This window comes from Nansenia antarctica (assembly GCF_963989245.1).
Source record: "Nansenia antarctica genome assembly, contig: SCAFFOLD_132, whole genome shotgun sequence".
Lineage (NCBI taxonomy): Eukaryota > Metazoa > Chordata > Actinopteri > Argentiniformes > Microstomatidae > Nansenia > Nansenia antarctica.
Genome location: NW_027662736.1, coordinates 247,260 through 270,934, shown reverse-complemented (window position 1 = coordinate 270,934; position 23,675 = coordinate 247,260). Strand labels below are relative to the sequence as shown.

General features: G+C 43.5%; 1 protein-coding gene across 1 annotated transcript; it reads right to left on the bottom strand.

The window, feature by feature from the left end:
* Nucleotides 1–6,540: 6,540 nt before the first annotated feature.
* LOC308175492 (polyamine-transporting ATPase 13A3-like) lies at nt 6,541–21,762 on the bottom strand (the record flags this gene model as incomplete). The annotated part of the gene is made up of 32 exons (XM_080551153.1): nt 6,541–6,732; nt 7,114–7,209; nt 7,328–7,408; nt 7,536–7,624; nt 9,647–9,828; nt 10,058–10,235; nt 10,740–10,812; nt 10,940–11,036; nt 11,475–11,584; nt 11,713–11,755; nt 11,870–11,949; nt 12,339–12,473; nt 12,891–13,057; nt 13,754–13,878; nt 14,464–14,584; nt 15,372–15,525; nt 15,783–15,800; nt 15,938–16,063; nt 16,482–16,632; nt 16,906–16,967; nt 17,125–17,313; nt 17,484–17,641; nt 17,972–18,139; nt 18,776–18,907; nt 19,345–19,417; nt 19,608–19,742; nt 19,875–19,944; nt 20,160–20,243; nt 20,428–20,498; nt 20,596–20,769; nt 21,041–21,214; nt 21,712–21,762. 32 exons carry the CDS (start codon nt 21,760–21,762, stop codon nt 6,541–6,543), a joined length of 3,759 nt encoding a protein of 1,252 aa, XP_080407279.1.
* Nucleotides 21,763–23,675: the final 1,913 nt, after the last annotated feature.

The following is a 23,675-nucleotide window of genomic DNA, read 5'->3' as shown; positions in this document are numbered from 1 at the left end:
ACGGTCTTCCTCTTGGCGTGCTCGGTGTAGGTGACGGCGTCACGGATCACGTTCTCCAGGAACACCTTCAACACACCGCGGGTCTCTTCATAGATCAGGCCAGAGATGTGCTTCACACCCCCACGGCGAGCCAGGCGGCGGATAGCGGGCTTGGTGAGTCCCTGGATGTTATCACGGAGAACTTTGCGATGGCGCTTGGCGCCTCCTTTGCCGAGTCCCTTTCCTCCTCTTCCTCTGCCAGACATGTTCACGAAGACTACAAGATAATGTGTGAGTGGAGCGAATTTATCTCCGCTGTGAGGACGTGGTTGAGACCACCCTCCACACAGGAGCGCGTATTAAAGAGGAGCTATGCAAATTAGGCGGCTCCTGACACACACTTCCAAAGCCGAGCTTGGCTCTGGTGCTCCGGGTGATGAATAAACAATGTATTCAGATCTGATGTCAAAAGCCTGCACACACATCTGTCAAACATCGAATGTTACCAGTCAAACGTTTGGACATATTATATTATGCTTATATTATATTTCTATATATCTGTCCCCTAGCCTCTCTCTCATCCATGTCCTGCTGTGCTGTCCTCACTACTACTAAGATAAGGATTATTCCACAGAAGTGTGGAATGTTGCTTTACTTAAAGTCTTGAAAAGTCAAACGTTTACTTAAATACTTTTTTCCTGTTTCATTCCACTTTATTCCACATAACTTTATTTACGTATGGTTTTTAATGTTTTGATTTTTTGTCTAGATTGTTTGAGTTTCACTTGAATAGACTCATTGGAAATACATTTACTGGACAAAACGTTGATGTGTTCAATACTTATTTCCCCCACTGTACATAGCTCTTTGCTGAACATTTTTGTTTATGTTGTGGTTGGAATAAAATTGCAGATCTGTTGGTCTATTTGGTTTGGTTTGATGTGGAGTCATAATTACTGTTGATATTGTTGGCAGACTGATTAACAAGAACATTTAAAATGTGAATTTCGTATCAAAAAGGTTTCCTACTGCTGCTTTACAGTTTACAATGTCTTTTACACTTTTAACAGTTGTTCAAGTTTGATTTTCACTGTGTTGTTTTGGTTTAAGTCACTGTGTAAATGAAAAACAAAAAGTGGTAAAGCAAAGCTTTAACAATTAGAAGGGTCACAGTCTCAAAGCAAGTAACTGATACTGTATTCTTCTTCTTCGGCGTATGGGTAGTTGTTTTCCTCTCCACTCCACCAGGCTCGGGGCCGAGGGGCTACCCTTTTACCCCCCCGAGACCTGGTTGAGGGGCTACCCTTTTACCACCCCGAGACCTGGTTGAGGGGCTACCCTTTTACCCCCCCGAGACCTGGTTGAGGGGCTACCCTTTTACCACCCCGAGACCTGGTTGAGGGGCTACCCTTTTACCACCCCGAGACCTGGTTGAGGGGCTACCCTTTTACCCCCCCGAGACCTGGTTGAGGGGCTACCCTTTTACCACCCCGAGACCTGGTTGAGGGGCTACCCTTTTACCACCCCGAGACCTGGTTGAGGGGCTCACTCGGGCTATATTTCTGGACACCCCTCCAGAAGCCACGTCATCGTCTCGTCATCTAATACCGACAGACCATGCATCCCGTTGGGTGGGTGGTACACCGGGCAATCCAGGATAACATGGTCTGCGGTTTGGTCCTCTGCGCCACACTCGCACAACGCATTTGGGGCCAAGCCCCATCTGTACATTGATGAGCGGAAACGCCCAGGAGTTATTGAGAAGGGCTAATGGCTTTGGGGAAGAAACTGTTCAAGTGGCGTGATGTTTTTGTCCTGGTGGCCCCGTACCGCTGTCCAGAAGGGAGTAACATGGAAAAGTCAATAACGACACTACTCCTAATAAGCTGTAAGGCATAAGACTACTTAGATAACTATATTTGTAGCTCCAGTACACAGGGTATATAGGACTCATGGTCAAATATATGGTTGAGTTTATAATGCAGAAACACAGGGGAGTCGAGGAGTTGAATGGTATTATGACATACCGGTATCATATTTCAGCTTTACATTGAAGTTGTTTAGACAAAATGACTCTCTCCGATAGGTGCAGAAGCTACTCTAGCGGCGGTAGAACGAAGGTTATCTCTTTATGGGTCCTTATCTACTTTTACAGCTCTCTATGTAAACAGTGTAGCCTGAGGTTGTAGCTCCCTCAATCACAGATTGTCATGGCATTGGTTAAATCATACTGATAAGAGATAAAGGGCTATAAAGCGAGGCTAAACATAAACATCTAATATATCACACTATTGAGGTTGATACATACCGTGGCTCCCGTTCAAGTTGTATCATTGTCTATGGCTACTTCATACTTTAAAAATACAGTTTTTCTGAAAGAAGAAGGACATTGGTTGAGGTTTTGCATCGCCAGGCTATGCATCATAATCATGTTGAATTGCATCACGGCCCTTTGGGGACAGAGCCTTCAGCGTGGCCGCACCTACCCTCTGGAACTCCCTCCCCACAGTGATCCGCAACGCCCCCACCCTGGACTCCTTCAAACTAGCCCTCAAAACTCATCTGTTCTCCAAGGCCTTTGGCCCCTAGTCATTGTTTCAGTTTTGTTTTGTTTGTTTTCTGTTTTGTCTGTCCGTTCATTCCCCTGTAAAGCATCCTTGGGCTTTTTGAAAGGCGCTATATAAATTAAAGTTATTATTATTATTATTATTATTATGATTGTTTTGGGATCTAAAAGGAAAGTGACCTTTAGACCCACTTTTCTCCTCCATAGAATTCCAGAGCTGCTCTCGTGGATGAAGAACCTCCAGAAGGACCTTCACAACCCGCCTACGGTCAACTACAGTGCTGAGAAAGGTCAGATGGACATGTGTGTCACCAGGAGGGTCTCTGCAAGGTACGGCAACCTTGGATGACTCATCTACTCGTTTCACTGTTGTTCTGTTCTCTTTATCACGTTCACACAAAGAGAAGTGCACAGCTCCTCTCCCTGGATAGGCGTGACGTTAGAATTATAAGGTTCTATCTCCATTTTTGTCAAAATTGAGTTTTTTTACACAAGGTGTTTATTAATGCCTGTGTGGTGTTATTTTAAAAATGTTGACATTTTTGAGTTAGTAATTCATAAAATACAAAGGTTCCATCTCACAAAACATAAGGGAATGTAAAAACTTTGACGCTCAATATCTCTGTACTACCCTAAACGGAGATAGAACCGTATCATTCTAAGATCACGTAGGGTTTATGACAGTGCATAATGTCTATAATGTTCATGAAAAAAGGGTTATGTTGACTGTCATTCAGCAGGGGATTGTAGTAACAGTCTTCTAAGCATTTTAAGCAACTTATGATGTGTTATAAATAAGCAACTTATACAGTACTCGTCTTTAATGTTATGTTGTTTTTTTGGCAGAATCTGATGTTTGAAATGCTGATCAATCCTGGAGACAACGTTCTCCTCGACGCACCCACATACTCTGGAACCCTCGCTGCGGTAAGAAGCCCTCCTGCTTAGCTAGATAGAAAACAAGCATGTTCTCCCAGCCCTAGGAATCTCTCTCTCACACACTCACACACGGCATACACTCACGCACACATACATACATACATACATACATACATACGCACACACTAGTCATGGCCGCTGATGTAGAGTCTTGAGTGTGCCTGTACCAGTAAAACATCCCAGAATCCCACTCTTCCACAGTGTAGGTCACTTCACTCTTGTGAGGATATCCTCCTTTTTTACGCTGAACTCAGCATGGCTGTCATCAAACTCATTGTCATACATCGGGTGAAACACCCCCTCCCCTCCACACACACACACACACACACACACACACACACACACACACACACACACAGACACACACACACACACACACACACACACACACACACTCTTTTTACACTCTTATCTGTGTCATCCGTCCCCCAGCTGCAGCCACTGGGGTGTAATCTAATCAACGTCCCCAGCGACCAGCACGGTATGATCCCGAGTGGCTTGAAGGAAGTGCTGTCCCGCTGGGACCCTGCCGACGCCCACAAGCCTGGCAGCAGCGCCCCCAGAGTCCTCTACATCATCCCCAACGGGGGGAACCCCACAGGGGCGTCCATGACCACAGAGAGGAAGAGGGAGGTCTACGAGGTACTGTCAATATCCCATAATGAATGAATGGTCTTTATTGTCATTAATACAGTACAGGTACCATACAACGAAATTTAGGAGGGGGGGCTCCCCTGGTGCTTGGAAAAAAAGACTAAAAACAAGAGAGCCAAGGATAAAACAAAAAGAGAAAAGAGCTGGTTTACATAAATAAGGCTATGTACACTATCTACTATACTATACAATAAAACACTGTGCTGTACACTATGCTATGCTATAATATCCACTGTAGGAACACTGACTCATGCATAGGGGAGGGAACCAAATCTGAAAGTGTCATGCTTGTTATATATCCGTGCCACTGTAGATGGGATTGATTTCCCCAATGGTCTGTTTCCTAACCCGAATTTAATGAACTTTTTTTTGTTCTGGTTTTGATAGCTTGCGAGACAATACGACCTCCTTATCATCGAGGATGACCCCTACTACTTCCTGCAGTTTGAGAAGGTGAAAAGGCTTCGTTGTTGTATGTGTATCATATCTTTTGACGGTAGGTAAGTAGGTAGGTAGGTTAAAGCGCCCATATGCCAGGCAACCAGGAGGCTGGGAAAGCTCATAATTGATCAGTAAGACGAGGCTGAAACAAGTGTGACTGGGGTCAGCCCCCCACGACGTCCAAGGGAAGGAGTGGTTTAATATCCACATTTATTAGGAAATGTAATAGGGAGTTACGGTCCTGTGAATCGGAGAATGCATTCCTCTCTGCAGAACGAACACAGGTATTTGTTGACATTTTCAGCAAATATCTAAAGTCTGAGTCTATTACAATGGATAGGAATTGAAAGCAAACAACCATTACATTTTTTTTAAATGAATGTACCCTTGAAAATAAGTTGTATTATTTAGTTTAGTTTATTAGTTTATTATATCGAGGACAATCCAAATACATGAACCATATAAAATACAGTAAAAAAGGCAGCTTTAGCCTAGTCGGCTAATTTTCAGCTGAAGTCCCCGGCCAGTTGCAACATGGCATCCTGAAAAGTAACGTCATTAGTTAAAATAAAACATTTAAATATTCTAAGAACACGTGGCTGAGACAAGGTACCCCAACATCACACTTGACAAAAAACACACGTAAGCAAGCTGAGGTGGTTGAAGGGGCTACAACAAACACCACATATGGGGGCAGCAACATTTCAAGCACATAGAAGCCACAGGATTGATGTTATGTTTTTGTGGTTCCAACTAACAGTATCGCCTTTAAACATTTTGGTAAGACATTTCCATGGATATAAACATATTGATGACAAAGGTTTAGAGTGTGCATTTCAACAATCTTGGATGTATGCTGGACAAAATAGGGGATGGATCAGTTGTAAACAATGTACTGTACAAATTGAATAAAAAGCAGATGTTAAATTCAGCTGTTATTCTCATAGAATACAAATAACAATTAAAAACATTTACAATTATTCCCTTTGATAAAAGCATCATTAAGGTAATGGCTTACATATATTAAGAATGTTACCAAAATCAAGTAATCATTACAAATAATTGAGTCCATTGATCAACTCAGTTTAGGCACAGATCAACAAGTAGGATAAAAAGATAACTTTTGTCACAACATGGACACACATCAGTGGAGACCATGCATGAATCAAAAGCAAATGTAATGTTTATTTAAACTACATAAAGCTATAGACAGAATTGTGTGGGGTGTGGAAGTATATAGGGTCAGTGGTGTATGCAGTGTGTGGGTGAGGGAACAGTATAGTGTGGTGGAGGCAGCATGGAGTAGGGAAGAGAGGCAGTGGCCAACCTCAAATAGCCTGCAGGGCATTGGAATGTTATTGAATATTGTCAAATACATTAGTACCACTCATGACATTCATAATTAGCATAGAAGCATTTGGGTGTGTTAATAAGAGATTAGTTTCTCTATTTCTCAATAAGGTCCTGTTACAGTAACACACCCTTTCTCTCTTGACATTGGCACACGTTACAGCAGCAATCAAGACAGGCGAGAAACTGTTAGTGGAAGATTTCATTGTTCTTAGTCTTTGTCAAGATGAATATAAAGGGATCAACCAGTCATGAGTGGAAGCCCTCTACATTGCCCACTAGGTAATGGCACTATCTTCTCTGACTCTGTTCACTATGGCTCAGACAGCAAAACGTAGAGTGAGTGGCCAGCCCACATAGGGACAGGTCTCAGTGGTGCAGTTTTGGTCCAGGAGACAGACTTGTCAAGTATCCATGCTGGTGTTGAATTGCAAGTCATGGTTAATGTTTTAGTCCTGTGAGGTGGTTGGTTTGGCACATTGGGCTTGGGGCGGTTGGGTCCAATAATCCGTACAGTAGTTCACAAGGTTCACAGCAGACTGGGTAGTGGATGTGACGAGGCCATCATGAGCATGTGCTTAGAGAGGCCCTGGGGTGCGGTCTTCTTCTTGTCACATGACCGCGGCGTGGTGGTGGTGGGGGGTAAGGCTGGCGTAGGTGATGGTGGTGGGTCTGGGGGGCCAGTCGGGGTCCTCCTGCAGCTCCTGGGCCAGGTGTACATAACGCGCCCGCGGGGTGTTCCTCCTCCACCTCTGACAGAAGAGCCAAGAGAGGAACGCCGAGCCCCAGCGATCGTTGGCCGACTGGGAACAGCACACACACACGCATACATTGAAGAGAAAACATACACGCCGTTAATGGTTGTTTTTTTCAATTGCTTCTGAATGTCATATTTGTTGCAATTGAAATGGGTTTATGATAATTGATGGATTCCTGGCAAAGATCTATTCCAATCATTTAGGCGTAGGTGATCAATGACTTTGAATGCTTTAGCAGCGATGGATGAGCTGTGAACCACTGTAAGCATCACTTGCTTTACCTTTTACTTAATTTCAGAATCATCAAAAAACTAAAACAAATGTGAAATAAAACCAGCTGAACTGCATGCATTGTGGGAGGGGAGGCAGAGCAGGAAATGAAAGAAGCTAACCACAAAAGGACAGAAAGGGGTAAATATGCCCAACCTGAGGTGTGTGAGCAGCGGAGGCCGTGTCATGGCTGCCCTGCTGCTTGTCTCGGCTGAACACCAACCTCCATAAGATGATGTCAAGGACCAAAGTCTACGGGAGGTTTCATTGTGCAGGAGGAAAACAAGTTGGCTGCTGATCATATAGTAATATGGGTTGATCAGGTTATGAGCAAAGACAATGAACTTCCTCACAAGGCCCTGTCACATACCTCCAGTAGGACAGACACAGCTGCATTCACCATGACGATGATGACCACTGTGATGCGCCATTCATGGGGAACACACACAATCTGAGGGGAGAAAGTGCAGTGGGATGGAGTTAGCTCGCTAGATAGACGGCTTCAGAACCAACTCATCACAGGTCGGGAAATCATCGAATCGTGTGGAGCAATGGTGGTTGTTCTGTGTATCACTCACCTCAAGGAAGCGGTCAATCGCAGGCACAGGATACAGCACGATGAGGAAGAGAAAGAGGTATAGGCCCAGACAGGACAGCATAAACGGCCCTAGTGACACATGATAGAGAACAAAATGACATCCAGTCATTCTGCTTCCACGCTTGGTGATTTAACTGAAGTAACTGATGAATCAGTGGTGGTTTGCCCAAATGATACATTTGTGGCATGCTGACAGGGTCCCTCTACTTCATTACTTCTAATGCAACAATATTATGCTAACTTGTGTATAATTTCACTTCTGTATTAGGCTACATATCTATCTACGGTACATATCATCGACCACTGTGACTCTTAGAATCCATAGTTACTACTGTACTCCTACAACACAATGGGCTCTCAAATGTACATGTAGTTGCTGTGTGGGGATTCATACAATGCCTACAGAAAGTCATCACACCCCTTCACTTTTTCCACATTTTGTTGTGTTATAGACTCAATTTAAAATTGATTAAATAAAATAAAAATTGTCATCAATACACACACAATACCCAATAATGACAAAGTGAAAACAAGCTTTTAGAAAGATGTTATTAAAATTGAAACACAGAAATACCTCATTGGATAAGTACTCATACCCACTCTGAAAATTAGCTAAAATGCAAAAAATGTCATCAACAAATCACGCAATAAGTTGAACTGAGTTCATCTTCATGCAAGGATAATAGTTTATGTAATTTTGGAATCAATATCTTTGTTTTTATAGGGTCTCTCTCTTATAATTTTCTCTTGATACTGACAAACTCAGTCCATGCCAGTGACAAATATACCCATAACTACCCTGCAGCTACCACTATTCTTCACACGAGAGATGGTGCAGATGTGCTCTATTTGCACTAAACTTAATTCTTTATAGTAAAAACAAATAAACACATTTCCAGCCACTTTATTTGCTGTATCACTTGAATTCACACCATCAAGAGGGCACAACAGCGGCTATACACCCTGAGATGCCTCAGGAAACAACACAACAAGCAGGAGATACTGGTGGCCTTCTACCACGGCGCAGTGGAGAGCATCCTCACCTTCGGCATCTCCAACTGGTTCCACAGCTGCACAACAGCGGAGAGAAACGAGCTACAGAGAGTCGTGAGAACAGCACAGAAGATCACCGGCGCCCCCCTCCCCTCTCTGGAGGAGCTGTACAAAACACGCTGTCTCAGGAGGGCCTCCAAGATCTCCAAGGACCCGACCCACCCTGGGCACGAACACTTTGTCAAGCTGCCCTCGAACAGGAGGTACAGGACCCCGGCCGCTAAGACAAACAGACTGAAGAACAGCTTCTACCACAGGGCCGTCAAGGCCCTGAACACAGAAAAGGCCTAAGTTCTGGGCCCAGGACAGTCCGGACGGATTGTATGGCAGCTAGTGCTGAGGCACAAACATGTACATTTTCAAGCCTGCAAACTGTGACACTTTAAAATAATGTGAAAAAATACTTTTTGTGCAATATGACAACCCTAGTTGACTATCTGTGCAGTATAGTACAGTGGATTGTGTACATAGCCTTTATTGATGTAAACCAGCTCCTTACCTTCTTGTGATTTTATGCATCTATGCTCTTTCTAAAATGTGTTTTCTTTTTCCTTTCCTAAACACCAGGGGAGCCACCCCTCCTAAATTTCGTTGTTTGGTACCTGTACTGTAGCAATGACAAATAAAGTCCATTCCATTCCATTCCATTCCATTCCATTGTTGCAAACACAATTATGGATATGAGATAGATTATTTTTCCATTAAGGGATTATCTTTGGCCACTTGGTTATAGATCAATTTTGTAGAGTGACTGAGATGATGTTGTCCCATCGACTGTGCTTTTTCCTCTCCACCATCCAACTTGTTCAAGATTTGTGTAAGTCTCCCCAGGCCTCAGGGTCGCATTCCTGAGCACTGTTGTTCCTCTCCATTTGCTCAGTTTGTTATGTTGTGTGTGGATTGATGACATTTTGATGACATTTTCTTTTATATAATCCATTTTAAAATGAGTCTATAACACAACAAAATGTGGAAAAAGTGAAGGGGTATGATGACTTTCTATAGGCACTGTATACAATTCACAGTTTTACAACTCACAGTTTTTGTATGTTGGCTGTCTGAAAGGCTTGCCCTTGGAGAAGATGATGGCTACCGCCAGGTATTGGAAGGATGACACATAGAAGAGAGTGGTGTTCTCATAGTTTTTTATATTTTTGTGGTCGTTGTGGGATGTTAGATTGAGACCGTGGGAGATACTGCCAGTGGAAATATTACAAGCACTGTTGAAGAGAGGTTTAAGCACTGTTAAAGAGAGGCACGTTTTTGGTTTTCTTACAGGAAAAATTGAGAGTGAAAAAAGAGGCATTGTCCTAAGGTGTCAATTATTTCGGGTTCCTTTCTCCATTCCCCCATTCCAATTTTTGCAGACAAAATCAATACAATTCCTCCCATCCCAAACAATTTCCTCTGTGCATTTGGCCTCTTGTAGTGACAGCAGAGTGTACTCACTCAGAGTGGGCCGTCCACTTCTCGTACCAGCTCTGTTCTCTGACCCAGAGAAAGGCCAGCACCTGGAAGGCCAGGCAGGTGAGGATCTGGGTCAGCACTGAGAACAGCAGAGGTCCTGAGATCAGACTGGACGGGGGCCGCTGAGCCACCAGCTCTTTCCCCGCGGGGTTCAGACTCACTGGGGGGGGGGACATGCACAGGCAATAATCAGGGGTGGGATTGGAGAAAATACATGGGAATTGTATAATATATTTTTGGTATTTTGATTATAACAGTGCAATGTTGTCAGAGTGGATTTTTTATCGAGGCACATTGTGAGAGGCACTTTTTATGACCAATCATGAATGTTTTCTTGACACGTGTACAGTAGCCTACCCGAATCAGGAAAAACACTGTATGATGTGATGTGTAGACTGTGGTAGGATATAATCATGGTATTTGAGAGATCTATTGATTGCACATACGGTATATGTTCAGTTGATGGTGGTATTATGTGCTAATAAAGAAGCTAATAAAGAAGAAGAAGAAGAAGAAGAAGAAAAAGAAGAAGAAGAAGAAGAAGAAGGAGAAGTAGAAGAAGAAGAAGAAGAAGAAGAAGGAGAAGGAGAAGGAGAAGGAGAAGGAGAAGAAGAAGAAGAAGAAGAAGAAGGAGAAGAAGAAGGAGAAGGAGACAACGACTCACTTGTAAAGGCGAGGATCAGAATGATGGCAACGTCAATGAAGAGGAACTGGAAGTCTCCAAGGTTGCTGAGGATCTAGGACAGAAGGACACAGGATAACCACAACCCAAGATGTTTTAAAGGTCATCTGATCTCAAATCAGCAGTGATGAGGTCTGCAAGTTTACTACAGAAGTATTGACTGATCTGGGTGCAGTACTTACAGAGTAGAGGAGGGTCACACTGAGGTACTGGATGATACTGTACAAGGCCATGAACTTGAACACGGAGAAGGAGGTGATGAGAGCAGCACGGCCCTCCCTGAGGAGAGACACATATACATCCAGACCGTTCAGACTTTTATTCTGAAAAATATAAATAAATGTCAACGTTTTTGAAAATCAATGACGGACTCGTTAGTCAAGCCAAAATATTGCAATACAATGGATTCGGTGAGTAATCCCCACTACTACCTAATTACCTAACTTTTCTGAATAAAAGTTTTTAAAATAATAATAATAATAACAACATTTTGATTGGTTGGCAACTTGTTCCCGGTTGTCCAAACCTTTTTGTTATACACTTTATTTGCCAAGTCTTGTCTTGTTCTCTATATTAAATGGCATAGCCACACTGTACACACCTCCTTAGCCACATATCCTGCCAATGAGAGCACTCAAGCTCTCTCTTAAAATACATTCATTATGTTCATTCTAGATGGCGAGGCCTATGGTGTTAAGTGATATTATACTACAGTACCTGATGAGGTTGGGTACACAGGAGATGTTGGAGATGGAGGAGGTGAAGGGGGAGGCTACAGAGGCCTCCAGTTCTGACAAGGAGATCCCAATGTGAGCCCTCTTCAGGGCCTGGAGATGACAGAGAGAGAGGGGGGGGGGTGCATGTCACTGATTGTGTTCCCAGTAAACTCTTGGGGAAACACATCTTCAACAAATCTAACCCTAACATACAGTAGATCAGACAACATCATACTTACACCACAGTCATTAGCTCCATCTCCACACATCCCCACAGTGTAGCTGCAGAAACGAAACAAGAAATGCCCACCAACAGAATGTGTTCACTGGCCAATGGAAATGTGCCAGTATATATAATATTGATAGTGCAGTTCAGTGATGGAAGAGAATACTCACTCGACACTCTGCAGGACCTCCACCAGCTGGGTTTTCTGATCAGGAGCCATGCGGGCAAACACGGTGGCACACAGCACCAGCTACAGCGGCACCAAAAGCACACACCCACCACAATGTCATGTGATTGTTCCCGATTGTACCTTTTGTTTTATTTATGTGATTCTGTCTTGTATGTTGCAGAAGAGGAACCTGCTGCAAACCAGTTTTAACTGAGTCAGGCCAGTCTAAAGGTAACACATTTTAACATCTGCAATGTTACTTTTACTTTTCCTGTATAATAATAAATGAAATTAAATGACATTTCTAAACAGTTACATGTAATGCACCACTTCCACAATATTACATCAGTACTGTTTGCTCTTCTATCATTTTCTATAGGGAACAAAACTCAATGAAAACAAAACATGTGTGTTTCCTATTATCCGAATTTCCTGTTAGTCAAAAGAAGCAAGTATAATTAAGTTCTGACCTTTTGGACCAAGTCGGGGAAGTGCTCTGTAATTACGGCGAAGGACCTGCCACTCATGGCAAAGTGATAGCGCTGGTCCTGCTGCTTGGGATGCTCCTCATCATAGGCCACATCCTCAAGGCTGATCTGCACTGACTTGGGAACAACATAGAAAAGGGAGGACGTGAGCGTCCATTACAGGTCATTCACCTTAATACCAAAAGGAAAGTGAGACTGTGTAACATCACTACACACTCAGTCTGTTTTTCTATCACCATTTACCTAACCAAGAAGTCATTTGAGATGAAATCCCTTTGCGAGGGAGACCTGCTTAACAAGAAATGTGTGTTTATACTCTGTGTCTAGTAAATCTAGTCCATATCCTCCAGACCTGGGTCAATTCAAATACATACAAATCGTATGTTACTGTAGATACTTTCAAATACTTGAGCAACCTTTGATTTAGTTTTGATTAGTACAATGCATAGAAAGGTTCCAAAAATGAAACTCCAAGCTAAATCAAGCACAACTCAAATATGATCCAGATGTCCTAGACTGCTCTTCTCCCCACACCGTGTGGTTGTCCTTGTTCAGCTGAGTGGCATTCTCTGTGTAATGCCAGTTGATCTGGGCAGGCTGGGTTTCTTTAGGAGGCAAGGCATCTGCAATGATGACCCTCTCATGAGGGGTTATCATCCCACAGTTTCTGGCTACTGATATGGCTGTCAGCATATTGTCACCTACAGAGAGAGAGAGAGAGAGAGAGAGAGAGAGAGAGAGAGAGAGAGAGAGAGAGAGAGAGAGAGAGAGAGAGAGAGAGGGAGAGATAGAGAGACACACACACAGACAGGGAGAGGGAGAGAGAGAGGGAGAGAGAGGGAGGGAGAGGGAGGGAGAGAGAGAGACACACACACAAACAGGGAGAGAGAGAGAGAGAGAGAGGGAGAGAGAGAGAGAGAGAGAGAGAGAGGGAGAGAGAGAGAGAGAGAGAGAGGGAGAGAGAGAGAGGGAGAGAGGGAGGGAGAGACACACACACAGACAGGGAGAGAGAGAGAGAGAGGGAGAGAGAGGGAGGGAGAGGGAGGGAGAGAGAGAGACAGAGAGAGGGAGGGAGAGAGAGAGACACACACACAGACAGGGAGAGAGAGAGAGACAGAGAAAGAGAGAGAGAGAGAGACAGAGAGAGAGACAGAGAGGAGAGACAGAGAGGAGAGACACAGAGGGAGAGAGAGAGAGAGAGAGAGAGAGAGAGAGAGAGAGAGAGATGGAGGAAACAAGATGCTACACTTACATTGATATCAGTATAGATGTAGTAGGGGTGAGTTAGCCGTAAGTAGCTAGATCATTTACAAATCTCCAAGATGAACAACAGCTGCACGTTATCTGTAACCTGTTATCTGATAACATTTGTATTGTTATGAATGAGGTTGCCTTACCTGTAACCATCACAGTGCAAATGTTAGCACGTCGTAAGTCTGCTAAAACCCCAGCAGTCTCTTCTTTGAGCTTGTTTTGCATGATTATGAGTCCTAGGAACTCCATATTGGTCTCAATTACAGCCCTGGAGGGCATAAGAAAGAGAATTGATTTATGTCAGGACCAAAAAACATGCATATTCTCACAAGACAAATCTGAGCCATGGATTTCAGTCTCTCCTGGCTCATAGATATTCTAAATACTGTTTTAATTTGAGTGCATAATATTATATTATAATAAATATTATAATTGCAAAATCAAGAATGCCTCGAAAGGATAAGATTCCTCTTGGACACCTGTTCCCTTATTGACTCAGTAGCGAGCGAGTCGCAGGAGCCAGCATCAGGCGGGCGTGAGAGCGCCTCTCACTCGGGCTATGTGGCGGCTCTATACCGTTAACATGGGCGCCTAAATGAAACTCACACGTGCTGCTGAGGTAAGGCGAGGTTGACGCAGCCAGTGAGTTTATCCCTAAGTTGGTAGAGCATGGCGCTAACAACGCTTAGGATGTGGGTTTGATTCCCGCTCAACACTTAGGTTGTGGGTTTGATTCACGCTGGGACCATAATATACTGACACATGTATGCACTTACTGCAATGTAAGTCGCTTTGGATAAAAGTGTCAGCTAAATAGTATATATTATTATATATTTATATATATGTACTGTACCTGTTGAGGTTCTGAACTTTGTACCAGGAGAGCTTGGCCTCTAGCTGGCGATGTGCCAGGGCGATCACTCTGAACCCTTGGCTGGTGTACGCCTCCAGTGTCTCTGGGAAACTCTCTGGTACTACAGGGGAGAGAGAGATGGAGCAGAATAAATCAACACTGTAAGGGCACTTGGGTAGATCTGAGAGGATGGAATAGGTTTAAGCAAAAACATGACAAAAAATTCCATCAGTCTGCATAATGCAATGCAATACAACTATATTCCTTACACCTGCCCAATCTTATATCCAGACATGTTATAATATAGTTACATATAGTATAATTATAATTAATAATCGTACACAAATACCCTCAAATAAAAGTTGAGTCTCTACTTTAACTTCATAATAAATAGAACAAATATTAAAATTAGTTTTTTTTTTTTTTTTATGAAAAATAAAATGCTTTACTGTCCCATTGTTTACACAGGGCACTGTAATACATTGCCTGCAGAAATAATGAGTATCATTTAGTTTGGTATTTGAGCACCTTTTTACATTCTCTCGCTATTTCTATCAGTCCTAGTAAATTGTGTTTCCAGGTAGCGTTAAAATTGTATAAACATTTCCAATTCCCTAATCTGCCTCTCCCCTGTCATGCTCTCTGGCATGAAAGTGTGAAGCCTTTTTTTATATAGAGAACTATTGGCATCAATGAAAAACCTTCTATATTTCCAGAAAACGTCAGGTGCAGTAAATACAGTTCTTGATAGTAAGTAACTAAGGTGAGTATTCAAGCAGTCTCTCTCTCTCCACTCTTCCTAGTGAGCAGTTTTCTCCTCTGTTGGGCTAGGGTGTCACATCCACAGACTGGGCTTGAAATGTTAGGCCCGTTACAACCTCTATTCAGGGGTTTAGTAGATGGCTGACCTGTCTCCTCTCTGCAGAGGCTGGACACAACCTCTGGTGCCCCCTTGAGGTAGGAGTCCATGTGTTTCTCCCCGAGCCTCCTGACCACCACACTCATCCTCTGGAGCACCGAGGAGAACGGGAACTGGCGAACTATCCCAATCTCATAGGACTGCTGGAGGAAAGACAGGAAGACAAGATGAGAACCACTAAGTCAACCAACAGGTCAATCTGTCAGTCCAAGTCTCAATTCCTTCAAATGCATTCTTACTTCATTTCTTGAGGTAATCACAAATCTAAGCAGGTTCTAACCAGGCATGTTGTCTTCAAGATGAATTATAACCATAAGGAAACATGTGTAAAAGGCTGACTCTCCTTCTGTCTCTATACATCTAAAAAAGATACAGGAGGAAAAAGCCCCAGACTACTTACCGACAACTCAAATAGCTCCTGGAAAGGAAATAGAAGGTTTGCATTTAAAACCTCCTCGGTATATGAATATTGTATACTCAGTTCAGACTATGTAATGAGTTAGGCACACATATATTTGGAGGTTTAAGAGGTATAAGAGTATGTCCATAGTATACCATGTTCTGGGCTAGGTGATTGACACTCTGGTGGATCTCAGGGAGAATTTGCTTGGGTGGCCGCACAACAGTGGGCATTATGGGATTGTGGAGAGCTGTTTCCTCCTCTGTGGGCTCCTCCAGGATCTATACATCGCAATTATTGGTGTTGAGTAACATGTCAATAACATGTCAGGTCTCAACTCTCCATCGAGAACCAACCGCCCCTTTTTGACCTGATGGAGTTAGCCTGGGTACCTGTCTGCTTATGTTTTAGGCAACTAGGTGCTGGCTTGGTGCTGTCACAAAGCAACAACAACGTAGCGTTCCTGTGCACAAAAAATGTATGGTATACAGACAAATGGAGGGGAATGACATTTATGTGTCAATCAATACCCACACTAGCACTTTACCTTAGTATGCATGGCCAATACATCAGTTCATACTTGGTAGTGTGAAAGTTTGGATGTTGGATGTCATTCTTGTATTAAGGTTTATAGGCATGTGACTATAGTATAAGTATAAGATCCATAAAAGAACAGAAATGGCATTGAGACAGACTAACCCAGCCGGTAGCATTGAACATCTTGAGGTCCAGTGGGTCTCCGGAAAGTTCTCCCTCACTCTTAGTCAGTTCGTGGCAAGTTGCCATGCAAGCTACAAACCTAGACTTGACCAGGCTCTCTTTCTCAGGGTCATTCTCTGAAGGGAAGAAACTGAAGGAAGGGGGAAAAGAAAGGTTGAGTGATACTGAGTGTGACTTAAGGATAGGTCACCTAAATTAAAAAATCACAAGAATACAGAATCACACTTGAGTCATTTTTCCCTTTTTAACCCAGTGATGCTAATGCTAGTGTAGGCTCCGCTAAAGTAAATAAACCCAAATGATGGTTTGCTTTTTGCTGTAGTCTCCCATGCCCAGAAAAAAACTCCCCTTGCAGACAAACATTTACAAATGCAAAAACATGGACACTGCATGTCCTTCTCACCTGCCATTTTCAACTCTCTGGATACGCCAAAGATCCAAGCCATCTTCAGTGAGAGTACCAGTCTATGTAGGAAAGCGACACCAGTAACTAGACTACTCCTCAATTACAAATGATACGATGGAACCCAGTATGTCCTAGCAATTGAAACAGCCTGACACTTGGCATAATGTTTTCTGATGTGCTTTGGGCACGGGGGCGGGGGGGCACTATGGGGGTCACCTTATCAAAACAGACTAGGTTGAGCTGCCCACACACGTTGATCCTCTGGGGGCTGATGCAGAAGATGCCCATCCGTTTCAGCCTGCGCTGGGCATAGACGATGCCCGCTGTCATGGCTGCAGGTAGAGCCGGGGGCACCGTGATGGTGATGATGTCCAGAGCCTCAATGATGATGGTTTTCGCTGGAACCTGAGAATGAACGGAAGAAAAGTGCTCAACAAACCCAAGAGTTTAAAGGGGAAGGAACCAGACATTTACTCTAAATGGCAAGCTGCATGACTAAGCACCCAATGAAAAGGCACTACACAAATGCAATCAACCCTTTAAATGGATGTACAGACAAGCACAGAACGGTGTACCTGGTTTATGATACTGAAGACTACAGTATAGATGAAGCCGATCCCTGCCACAGCCACCAGGCACAGCAGGAAGAGGTAAGCATCTCTGTACAGCTTGAAGTCAGTGGGCTTTGGGTAGAGGATGGAGCGCACTAGCTGGCCCTTCTCTGTAGAGAAGCCTGAGGGACAACACATATGGGAAGATAAGAGCTTGAATAGCACTTGAAAATTGTGGTTCCTTTTGTGATGATATGCAGTTAGAGGCCTCCCACATGAACCATTAGAGGGGTATATATATCACAACACGTCCTAGTGGACCATGAGAGAACGTACCACTGGCGAGACTCAAGCTACCGCACAGGAATAACAAAACACACAACTTAAATAGAAATGTCCTATTGAAATAATAAGCACCTGCGTGCCTGAATGTTAATCTCCGCTGCCCCCTAGTGTCCAGATGGACACACACTGTACAAAGTGAAAAATGTAAAAGAACACAACAGTCTTACCAGTCCTAACCACCACAGCCTTGACAAGTTCCCTTGTGTACAAGCGAGTCTGGATGACGTGGGTACCACAGAATAGTGTGTGTCTCTTGTGTTCCTCCACGCAGTAGGTTGTGGCCCCCTCCTCTCCAGAGCTTGGCAGGCTGGTCTTCGTGACAGGGACACTCTCTCCTGAGGATGGAGGATCCGTGGGACACTTATGCACATCATGAGGCACACAAAGTTTGTTACAGCACAATATGTAGATTAGAATGTTATCATAATATGAATGCCAAAGTGATGAATATTATTTAATTGCTAAAAATCAGGAAAATAATATTATATAATAATAATTTTTTCGACTGTGTCAACATACCTGTGCCTGCAAATTGGTTATGTTTTGTACAGACCGAGACAACATGTTTGCTATCTGGCAGAAATGCTGCATTTTTAGTACATTAGTTTTCCCCCTACATAGCATAGCATGGTGAGTGAGAGCTTGATTTAAGGTGGTTTGCACTTCTATCATTCAACAATTGACTGGCTGCATCTAAAAGTCCAAAACAGGATTTGAATAAAATCCAACATTGTTGGGAGTCTAACCAGTGTTGTTGTGGTGTTGGCAGTTAGCGTACACTATCACAAAGTCACTTCTAAACCAACTTCCACCGGAGTGTGAGTGCGGCATGCAACGCAGCTGCTGTGTTGTAATCATGTACATCATATCCCATTGAAAACAATGGAGGTCCACTGGACCTCAACTGCATCCAGCAGTCTGTCTGTTCAAGGCGTTCTTAGCATATAGAGAAAAAATAACGTTTGTATCACCTGTCAGCATGCTCTCATTGACGATGCATGTTCCGTGGACCAGCGCTGCATCACAGGGCATGATCATCCCATTGGCTTGGATGATTACGACATCACCAGGGACCAGATCTGTGGACATGGCCTCCTCAACCTCTGGATTCAACCAAGGAAGGGAAAAAAATACTCATATATATTATTTCCAGTACATGTTGATCCAGTATTCCTTTGTTTCCTATGTTCAACACAACACCAAGACTCCAAGGTTTTGGATCATGGAAAATCAAACTTTAGCCCATAAGAAAAGCAAAACGGGGTGCCAATGGCTAAATCTAAAGACAGCCATTTCCAAAATAAATTGAAATAAACAGTCTACACTAAGAAATAAAGAGGCACTACTAACATAAGAATGAGAGATGATATTAGCACAGATAAACTACATTGTACTTGCATAGTACTTCAGAAGGCAAACATAACAACAGAAAAAGGATAATGCAACCAATTGAATGCAAACGTATTCATTACCAAGCGAGCACACATAGTGCTCTAACATTATCATGTCTGCCCCGCTCCCTTATGATATAATGACATACCTTCATTTCCTCTACACACTGAAACACGTACAATACTGTGGGCCGCCACCATGTCATGGAGCATAACATATTGCTGAGATAAAAAAGAGAGTATTTCCAATCATGATACACAAAATCATACAACATCTCTAGCAGACAAACACAGGTAATCAATACATGGTTTATGAAAGTAAGTGATCTGAAATGTAGGGATCTGACATTAGGTACCTAAAGACAAGCATGACTGGTTTTACTTATTCAGGGAGGGAATGCTCTGCACCCACCTTTTTGACTGTGTACAGCGAAGTAGCTGTTGATATGATAGACATGAAGACGATGGCAGCTGCATAGTAGTAATATTGATCAGTGCTCCAGAGGATGACACTGAAGAGCTGGAAGATGTAGAAGGGATTTAGGACCTGAGGAGAATGACAGTGACTGATTATCAAGCAGTATTATATGGCTGTCTATACAATTTCTAACATTGAAGTAAATGGACAATGGACAGTATGTTTTAGACATCTTGAGAAGTAGGATACACAATAGCCTACCTCTTTTATGAGTAGTTTGGACACAGAAGGAACCCTCACAGCGATTTCATTCACCTCAAAGAACAATCTCCTATTTGAAGCATTGTGAGGTAATTAGCATTTCTTTGCTTCTAAACATGTTCAATGCCAACTACTGTATGTACTGTTTTGAATGACCAGTTTAGGCAAATGTTAGAAACAAATTGTGTACCTGTATTATATGGTATCTGTGTGGTATCTGTATGGTGTCTGTATGGTGTCTATGTGGTATCTGTATTATATGGTATCTGAATGGTAGAGTAGTACCTGTAGTCCTGGAGCAGTTTGCTGAGACCTGTACTGTGGTCAGACTGGATGCTGGAACAGCTCAAGCTGATATCTTCCAAACCTCTAGAAGAGCAGCACACACAGTCATCTTCTCCATTGTAATACACACAGACACACCGAAACTCTCTCTCTTCTATTGGACAGATGAATAACCTCTATGGAATTCTGGTATTCATGTGGCTACTAAAGTCTCCCAAAATGGTTACATTAGAACATTAAATCAGCACTTTAGCAGTGGTACTCTTACTTAAACACTTCAAAGTTCTGTAGCAGATCATTCCAGTAGTATTTGGTGCTGTGGTGGGTGAAGTAGTGTATCTAAGAAAGAGAGAGGGGAAGATTTGAGCTCAGGGGATAGCAATGCATCACTATACAGTGTATAAGTAATCAACAGTAAGTAATCAAAGGGAACTACCTGTATGGGTTCCAGATGGATATATGTTCCCTTCTGTTCCTCTTGGTTAAAGATGTGTGCTCCATCCCCACTGGATGTATGGAATGGAGTCTGGAATTCCACACTGTCAAATGGCCTCTTCCCTGGGGCAAGCATCACATGCACCCTGGCCCAGAACCACCTCTTGAATTCATCCTGAACAGTATGGAGCTGTGTCAGGTCACTTTTACACATTGTAAATACACAGTATGATAGCATTGTACACACCAACTTGTCAATACGGTAGATGGTCATTACAGTCAATATAATACTGTCTTGATACAATGGCCACATTACTGTGTGTTTATGAATATTTTGCATGTCATACATGGACATGCTCTACATAGATGATACATTTGCTTCACATTAAATGGAGAGAAAAAACGGTTGGAGGATGTCAGAGGGGAGAGATCTCCAGTGAGTGTACCGTGGACCGAAGCAGCAGGGTCTGGGCCTCTCCGACGGAGGTCCGTGTGCAGGTCCCTCTCACTCCCCACTCTGGCAGCCAGTATAGCAGCAGGAGCAGGAGACCACCGCTGCACACCGCCCCGACGCCCACCAGCACCATCTTCCACAGGCAGGGCTGATAGCCCCACACCTCCTACAGCACAGAGCATATACATACAGAATATGGGCACACATTTGGGTCAGAGAACAACCCCCACTAGAGGGAAGGTGGCACTTTTGAAGGATTGTGGAAGTGATAGGGTCAAAGGGGTCGTACTGCAAGACACATTCTCCACGTCATGCTGTCTTGACGCAATGTACACTGTCCCGATGGCAGTTATCACACTGGGCTCTCTCTCTCTCTCTCTCTCTCTCTCTCTCTCTCTCTCTCTCTCTCTCTCTCTCACACACTCCTGTTCAACTTTTAGTTTGTTGGCAGGACAAATATGAAAGGATTTGATTATGTATGTCTATCAATTGTATTGTGATGACTACACCATGCTTTATGGGAGGCAGAGTGAATGTTTTTGCCATATTGAACCGATCTAGTCATTGGGGTACGACCGGAAATTTGGAGCATTTGATTGGTTATGGTTAGGGATATATAGTGCAATTTGGAGGGGAGAACAGTGCTTTGATCTGTATGTTCACCATCTCTTCCTCCAGGCCCTGGTTGAACATCTTCGATTCTTTCTTCTCCATCCTGTCAGAAGTGTTCAAAGGACCGACTGAAACAAAGAGGTCACATGTTAGAACAGCACCTTTCTCCATCCCTGATGATCCTGTGCTTGGGTATCATTTAGTCCCATCACTATTTGTGTAATTATGTCAAAGTTAGGTTTCAATACTGTCACAACCCTGTGTAACACATGTGAGCATCTCCTCCATGTGAATGAACTCTCTTAACCCTCTTGGGGCAGTAGCGAGCATGGGCAGTAGCTAGCACGGGCAGTTCGATCCACGCTTAAGGCAAGATCCTCTACCCTGCCGGTCTCTACACTGGTATTAGAAGTGGTGATGGTCACCATGTGTGCCATTGGAGAGGCATGTCCACATAAGGGACTTAAGATATAGTGAGGGCACGCTCTCCTGAATGGATGGGACAGTGTAACGACCCTGTATAAGGCCAAGCTGAAGGCTGTGAGTTTGTAGCTTGCCCATTTTGTATCTGAACATTCAAGGTTAATTTTTTATTGCCGCTGTTACCTTGATAAACCTGGGTTTGCTCTAAACAAAACATGACTGATTGATTGGGCTAATTTGTGTTGGGCTGTGTTTTAAATAATAATAATAATAATAATAATAATAATAATAAAATAGTGTTTTATTTGCCATGCAATCAACTTGTCAATCAATTGTTGGAATGTGGTATTTTTTTGCTCTAGGCACAGGGTCAGCCATAGTCAGTGCCCCTGTAGCGATTAGAGTTAGGGTTAGGGTTAGGTGCCTTGCAACAGCAGTGGTAGCCGCCTTAGATATAATGCCAGCAACCCTCCAGTCACCAGCAGCTCCCTCCTGAGGCTGGGATCGAACCAGCTAGCAATTGCTAGCCTGCCTCTCTAACCTCTAGGCCAGTGATTTTCAACCTTTTTTGAGCCGCGGCACATTTTTTACATTTACAAAATCCTGGGGCACGCCACCAACCAAAATGACACAAAATGACACTCTAACACAGTACATATAATACATATAGGGCCAGTTTCACAGACAAGGCTTAAGCCTAATCCTGGACTAAAAAGCATCTTCAATGGAGATTTTACATTGAAAGTGTGATTTAGTCCAGGACTGGGTGATTGGCTGCCCTTTGCCCCCCCTTGAGGCCCTGTTTAAAAGTAGGGCTTTGGGGAGGGCCAGGAAGATCATGGCTGACCCCGCACACCCAGGACACGGTCTCTTCGCCCCGCTCCCCTCAGGCAGGAGGGTGCGGTCCCTAAAAACTGTGAAGGCCCGACATACAAACAGCTTTTTCTCCACAGCCATCCGGCTCCTAAATGCCGCTGCCCCCCCCCCCCCCCTGACCTGACCCCTATCTATCTACCCTCCCTCCACCGCCACCCAGAGAGCTTTGGACTGTCTGGATATGAACACTTGAACACTTGATCTCTGCACTTTATATTTATATTAATTATGACTCTTGCACTTTGATGTTGGTTTGCACTGTCTTGTCCTGTCTTGCACCTGTCCTGCTGTAAACCGTGCTCCATTGTTCCAAACCAAATTCCTAACATGTTTACATGTCATGGCAATAAAAGTCTTCTGATTCTGATTCTGATTCTGATTCTGATTCTGATTCTGACTAGGCTTAAGCCTTGTCTGTGAAACCGGCCCATAGTTTTTAAATGTATTTATACTCACTTAGTGTGAAACCTGGGGCTGTTTCGATGAACACAAAATGGATATCCTGGCAGTAATGGTAGAAAGACACACACGAAGCTCTTCCTCAACAGCTCTCAGTCTCTCTCTGTTTTTAGTTTTTATCGCAGTCAAGCTTGAGAAGCTCAGCTCACACAGATATGTGGTTGAAAACGGGAAAAAGTCATGTCCTTTCCAGCAACGGATGCTGAGCTGTATGGGTCCCTAACCCAGTCAAGGCATTATGTGAAGGCTGAATAGAA